Source organism: Centruroides sculpturatus, unplaced genomic scaffold (assembly GCF_000671375.1).
Source record: "Centruroides sculpturatus isolate CEXI.00-Female unplaced genomic scaffold, Cexi_2.0 scaffold326, whole genome shotgun sequence".
NCBI classification, from domain to species: Eukaryota; Metazoa; Arthropoda; class Arachnida; order Scorpiones; family Buthidae; genus Centruroides; species Centruroides sculpturatus.
This window is the reverse complement of record NW_019384563.1, coordinates 226,934-234,250: the sequence shown is the minus strand read 5'-3', so window position 1 is coordinate 234,250 and position 7,317 is coordinate 226,934. Positions and strand designations below refer to the sequence as shown.

The 7,317-nt window shown below is 25.3% G+C and overlaps 1 protein-coding gene across 1 annotated transcript in view; it reads right to left on the bottom strand.

Annotated features, from left to right (window-relative positions):
- The window catches only part of LOC111623998 (leucine-rich repeat and calponin homology domain-containing protein 3-like), a 57,633-nt gene extending 51,321 nt beyond the window's left edge, over positions 1 to 6,312 (bottom strand). Inside the window, exon 1 of the mRNA XM_023366765.1 lies at positions 6,042 to 6,312. Within this exon, the coding sequence (XP_023222533.1) occupies positions 6,042 to 6,270 (229 nt within the window). The 5' untranslated portion in view covers positions 6,271 to 6,312. The remainder of the gene's footprint in view (positions 1 to 6,041) is intronic.
- Between the last annotated feature and the right edge of the window lie 1,005 nt (positions 6,313 to 7,317).

The window sequence follows — 7,317 nt, the reverse complement described above, 5'->3', positions numbered from 1 at the left end:
TTTTTTTAATGAATTATTTGAGATAAAATTATTATCCATTACATTAAAATAAATACTAAAATAAAAAATTTTGTAATAATTTATTAATTTCAAGTATCCTCTTGCTTTAAAATGCTCAATTTTATCCTTTTATATATACAAATGTATACAAGATAACTGGTGTAAACAGAACTTGATAAATTATGTATAGCTTCTCTTAGAAATGAATGGAAAATAAAGTTACATTAACTTAAATGTTGAATTGAAATTCAGCTATTGTTAAAATACAGAAATATTTTAATTTTCCATAATTCAATAATAATTATAAAATTTAATCATAAAAAAAATCTATATTTATAAAGTAATATACTAATAATACACATTTATTATTAAGAATTACATAGATATAAATTACTAAATAGTGTCTACAGATTTACTCATAAAAACTACCCTCTTTATTCCCATATACTACATTTCCAGTACAGTACATCCTGAGTATGCAATTTTCCCTAATGGATACAGAAGGCATTTCCCATGGGTTAAAGGTAAAAGATCATGATATTTGCCAGTCATCTGTTCTAATAATGAAGAATAAAAAAAAGTCTCTCACAGCAGAGAATCTGTATTTCTCTTTCTTTCTTTTTAATTTTTATGCTATGAATAAAATATTGGAAAAAATTTCAATTTTAAAATTTTTAAAGCAGGTTTTAGTAATTTAATAAATGAAAATTACTAATTTTTGCTATTATTCTGTATATTAAAACAAATTTTCATAATCTTCTCAAATGAATCTTTTTGAAATCATTTTTGTATCTGTTAACTGTATCTCTTCATTAATTCATAACCATTAATTAATTCATTACTTTGTTATAAAACAATCTTATCTAGAAGAGAAGCTGCTGATTGTAAAAATATTTCTAAAATTTAAATTTTTTTCCATTTCTACATTTCTATTATTTCAAAAAATGATAATCATTATTTGGTAATTTTTTATATTAATTATTATATATTCTATTAACATATACTTCCACCATACAGAAAATGAAAAAAAAATTATTTCTGTAATTTTTAATTTATTTCATAAAGCAATTTTGAAAATTAACATTTACTTCAAATAAATTTTAATTAAAGTTAAGATTTACAGATACTAAATCATGATTTGATGAAACATTTAATAAAAAAATTGCAAAATTTTTTAAAAAATAAGAGATAATAGGTCATATGCTCCTCATATCTCTTTTATAAAAAAAAATTATAGAGATTAAGAATATCCATTTTAATCAATATTTACCAAATCATTTAATTCTAAATATCATTTTACAGGTTATATATATTTATATATACTCTAACACAAAATTTCAATAACAAACGTCAAATATTTATTTTAATGTGCAAAATTTTTATATATAAAAAAAACTTTTATTTTGCTTATAAGCATTTAAAAGGGGGGAATACAATAGAATTTCTAATAGAGTAACATATTAAATAATAACAGCACATAAAATTATTTAATTTAAAATTGAATACTTTTTTATTTTTTTGCAAATATGTTAAAGATATATTTTTAGTTCAATATTTTTTTCAAAAAAACTCAAAATTAGGTTCAAAAACCTCTTCAGAAAAACTTTTCTTATCTGATCTAGAATGTCATTCAGTATTATACAAACATTTTCAACAAAGTAGAGTCTTTATTTTTTATGTTTGTATGCTATAAATATTAACACTAATATTATCCCAATAAATTACAGTATATACATATATCTTAGAAATTTATATAAATAAGATTTAATTAAAACTAATTTCTAAGGTTAAATAATATACATTTTAAATATAAATTTTTGAAGATTGCATCTAACTACTTATTCATTTTTAAATTGTTTATTTCTTAAATAATAATGGTATATTCAATAAATTTTTCTATTTGTTTCTTTTCAACAAATTAACTAAATTCAATTTTTTATTAAATAATTTTGAAAGCAATACATATATTTTTAATTTTCTTTGTCTATCAATGCTATATTAAAAATTATTTACTGTAATACATTAAATACTAAATAGAAACATTTGTAATCCAACAACATATTTTATTAATCAATAACTATGGGGTTCTTAATAATCTAGAACAGTGTTTATCAACGGGGGCAATATCGCCACCAAGTGGGTGTTTTTCCATGTTGAAGGCGCTATTAGTAACAACTTATATTTTGGGAGGGCAAAAAACAATTTTCTGGGCGATATAGTAAAACATTATATTAAGAATAATTAGATATTTTATTTGTTATAACATACAATAATTAACAAACAACATTATACTAGTCACTAGTCTATTCAATGCAGTACGAATTTGGTGTTAGCCTTGGCCATCAGCATCGGAATTTTGAAATGAAGGGGCGATACTATGTAACGATTTTATTGAAGGGGGCGACGATTTGTTAGAGGTTGAGAAACACTGATCTAGAATGACTGATCAAATAATGTTTTGCAGACTTATTCATAAGAATGATTAAATTTAATATGAAATCAAACTATAAAAAATAAAGCTTTTCATGTTTTGAAATTTGGGTCATCTTTACACATTATAAAATATCATCTAATTATATATATATATAATCAAGATCAACAAAAATGCTGAGATGGCAATAACACTTTATAAAAAAGAAAATACCCTCGTTTAACTGAAATTAATATTAACGCATAATACACAAGTTTTAATTGTGACAGTTAATTAATCATCAATTCAAAATAAATTATCAATTGTTTTAATAAACATTTCTCTTAGCAAAAGTATACTATTCTTTTTTGTTACTAACTTCTGGAACATAACTCTATGTTTTGTATTAGTCATTTGTTTCATATAGCATGAATTTGCTTAACAATACACTTTTCCAGAACATAACTACTACTGTGTTATACAAGGGATAGATATATATATTTTGTATGGAGGATTTCCATTTCTATATTAGAGTGAAACTGGATGTCATATTGTATAGGGGATATCTGCAATTTTCTGTGTTAGAGCAAAACCATGTTGTAAAAGTACTGTGTTGTACAAGGCATACTTGTATATATATACATACATACATAGGATGTCCAAAAATTATCTGTACAATGTTATCCTTTAATGAAATTTATGATGGTACAGTACATGTAGAATTATTAAACAAGAATTTTTAAAATCTGTATTTTCCAAAGTTTCTTTTATGAAATGAGTAATATTACAAACATTTGATATGTACATCGTTAGTGATTTACAAAATATCCAGTTGAAACTCCAAATACTACAGGTACAGTACACTGCAAACATTTCCACATTGAGGCCAAATCAGAAGGTTGACATCATGGACACTCAAGGCCCAATGCCGTGGTACTACATAATCTTGTTGAAAAAATGATGCATGGAAGCAGTTCTTCTAGTTGCAGATAGACAAAATGTTTCAACATGTCCCGGTAGATATTGGAGATCACTGTTGATTTATCAAAGAAGAATGGTTCAATCACAAAAAACTTTATACAGAAAAAATTAACAAGTTTCTCTTTAAAATGACACAACAGTTAATTTTTATACTTGTTAATTTGTTTATTATAACAGATAGCAGTTGTACAGATAATTTTCTGGCACCATATACAGGTTTGAAAAATTTACTAAAAACATCTCTTTCTAGGATTGCACTAGGACAGGGGTGGCAAACCTGTGGCACGTAAGGAGAAATCTCTGGCACGTAATGTATCGTACGATTCTGTCTTTTTCAATCATCTTTTCGGTTTATCACCTGATCATCCTTTCTTCAATCAGCTTTTTTACATTTATTCTAATTAAAGCGTATTTGTTTAATTTCTTTAAATATCGTTATTCGAAGTCTGAAACTTTGGCATGCATAAACATATTTAAAGCTAAGTATGCTTACAATATGGCATGCAAACAGAAAAAGGTTTGCCATCCCTGCACTAGGACACAACAACTAACATAACTATCAATTACAAAAATACACAATATCTATCATATCTTGTTGACAACTAAAAAAAAGAGGGCATTTTTCTCAGAATTTAAAATATGTTAATATCATTTTTTGTTATTTAATTTTATTAATTGATCAAGATACAAAAAGTGCTTTACTTTGTTCAGAAGATACTAAGTTTATAAAAAACATACAGAAACAGTAAATGATATGATTTTGTTGTTCTACAAGTCTGTAATTAAACTTTTTGTCAAATCTTTAATTAATTAAAAAAAACCCAAAAAATATTACTTAACTACAAAAATTTTGCTAAAAGATCAAAACAATAAAATAACTGTATTAACATCTGGCATCCTCAACTGATGAATATAAAATAATTTTTTTCTTTTAATACTATATAAGTAATTCTAGTTATATAATTCATCATATACAGGTATACCTCGCCTTACGTCAGTAATTGGTTCCAGGAGAACGACTTAAGTCGAAAAACGACATAAGTCGAATTTACTTGTCTCCGAATCTACTTATCACTAGGCTAAACCGTAAATTACCATTCCTGGTTCTGTATTTTATTTATTAATGCATTTTTAATAATATATGGTTAATAAAAATGTATTTTAAGCTTACAAACAAATAAATTTTAGTTTTTAATATAGTACAAAAAAAAGTAATCTAAATTTACGAATGCATGTACTGTAAATACAGTACATACTTGTANATAACTCGTCGGACTTGCGTCTTCTGAAAATCTATAAATAACTTGCAGATAACATAAAAATAATAAAGCTGCCTCGATCATTAGAGCCTCGAATTCCAGACAGGCAGTGAAACACCTTGAAAAGATAGAGATACACAAGGCACACATAAATAAGGGATGCATTAATCATAGAGATGCAGAAGGGTTATCTTATGCCCGGAAATCCTTTTACAATAATGCAGATTAACACCTTGTAATCAACATATATTCCCCCCTATTTTTGGCAGCTTTATTATTTTTATGTTATTTGCAGATTTTCAGAAGACACAAGTCCAATGAATTACGCATGTGCATTTTTGGTTTCTGTTTAATTTGTATTTCATGCGTTCTTTTTTAGTGTTCTTTTTTAATATTGGTTCAACTGAAGATGGCCGTTTAAAAACGGTTGAAAATGTTTTTATTAAACATTTTTATTGCTGGATAGTTAAAGGTTTATTGACAAGTATAATAAAAAAAATGAATTAAATATACTTGACTTAAACTATATACAATTACTTTAGTTAGTATTCAAACTTAAAAGAATGATATAGATTTTTTGATTCTATAATTTTGATATATAGGCACTAATAATTTAATCACTTTATTAATACTAAATTTGGTAATTCAAATTTCTCATAAATTCAAAATATAAATACTGTAATCATCCATTTCATTATTATTACAGTATTATTATTATTAATTTTTGGTGTGTTACAACATTTGACACTTAGAATCTGGGAAACAATAGAACTACACTTAAAACAGAATGATATATTGAGATTTATAAAAATAATTTTATTATTATTAACGACATTTTAATTAATAGCTTAAACCATCTTTTTATTTTATAAAATCAAATTTTTTTTTTGTATTTTCAATTTTTTCAACTTTCAATTATATATGACCTTTATATAATAAATACATTTCAGCAATAAAAAATTGAGAATATATTATTTAGCTACTTACAATTTAATTTAGAAAATAAATACTTTATTGTAAGTAGACTGTAAATTAGTGAATAATAGAGTTCATTGATAGACAATTTTAAGAACTGGGTCACATATAATTTTTATTAGTACTTCTAATAATGTATTTTTTTATTTCAATGCCATATTTCAATAATCAAATGCGAATTAAGAAACGAGAAAAACGTATAGTCGTTATTTACTTAAGATTATATAGTGAAATACACCGATTTCGTTTAATTATACCACGTTTTCGAGCAATTCCGGACTCTATTTTGTATTGTATTAAAGTTTATTTCTCGTATTATGGTTCTCTTTTACAAATAATGCTAAGGATTAACATATCAGTAATCAGTTATCGTGCAATGAATGATATAATGATGGCATAAGTTGAAAGTTACTTACCCACAACAACGGTATCGCTCAAATCATATTTACAAGCAACTTTAGGAAACTCCTTCAGTTTTTTTCCACTCAGTTTTAATTCACCTGTTATTTGAGCATCTTCGAACAGTCTTTCAAAGGTCCGTATTAGCTGGCCACACGACAGACCGCCCAGACCCGAAGCGGCCGAAGCCATTTTGAAAGAGTCTTCATGGCAGTAACAAAAACCGTCGTCTGCCTTTACGTTCATTCTGAAAAGCTAAATAATTTCTTCACAATTTAGCATCGTGTACAATACTTTTTTAAATCATTTTTTATGTGATATATTAGTTCAAATTCTAATCCTCGATTAACTCCATTAAATCATTTTAAAAATTACATAATTTTACAAAAATAGCTTCGTTAAAAATAATTTTAATTATAACTACTGTACTAATAATGATAATGATAATAAAATTAAATATGTTAATACAAAGTAAAATTATTTATATTTTTATTATTAAGTAGAATTTGTAATTTGTGACTTCATCGGCATTCTTCATTAATTAATAGCTTCAGATTATTAAATGATCAAGATAAATGACATATCTTGATCATTTCAAAATAAAATTATTTGAATCTTTTATTTTAATGTAGATAAGTTAATTTCTCTATTTTGTCACTAAAACATTTATTAAAAGAAAAGCAATTTAATAATCAAATGTATTTATACAGTATAATTATAAAATTTCTATTTTTTCCGTGTAATTTCTTTTATTCCTTTTAATTTTTTTAACTGAGTCAAATTTCCGAGGAAGCGAGTGATGTGATTCGACTTATCCGGGTTTCGTCTCCTGAAAACCCCTGAAAAATTTCTCGAGATTTACAATTCCCCTGATTCGATCCCTGGTCTTGATTCTTCTGGCCGGCTACTCCATTACATGAAAACAATTTTGCAATAAAAATTGTTTAAAATGAGAAGAGTAGAATCTATGCAACGAGTTAGAAACTACTGTAAATCACTAAGACAGACTTTATATCATATAATGCAGAAAACCTACTGTGTTCCAGTTTAGATTACAGATTATTCAATCGGTAAACCCGAATATGTCTTATAACCAAGTCTCTTTTAATCACATTTAAAGTTCAGTTGGTAAACGAAAATATTCTCTACACATTTCGGAATTAAAACATTTCCTCTTCAGGCTGCAAAATATATATTCGACATTAGCAATTTTTTTTTTAAATAAAGTAATAAAAACAATAAAAATCAAACTACCACACGCTATTAAGATATATGTAAAATCCAATAAGCAAC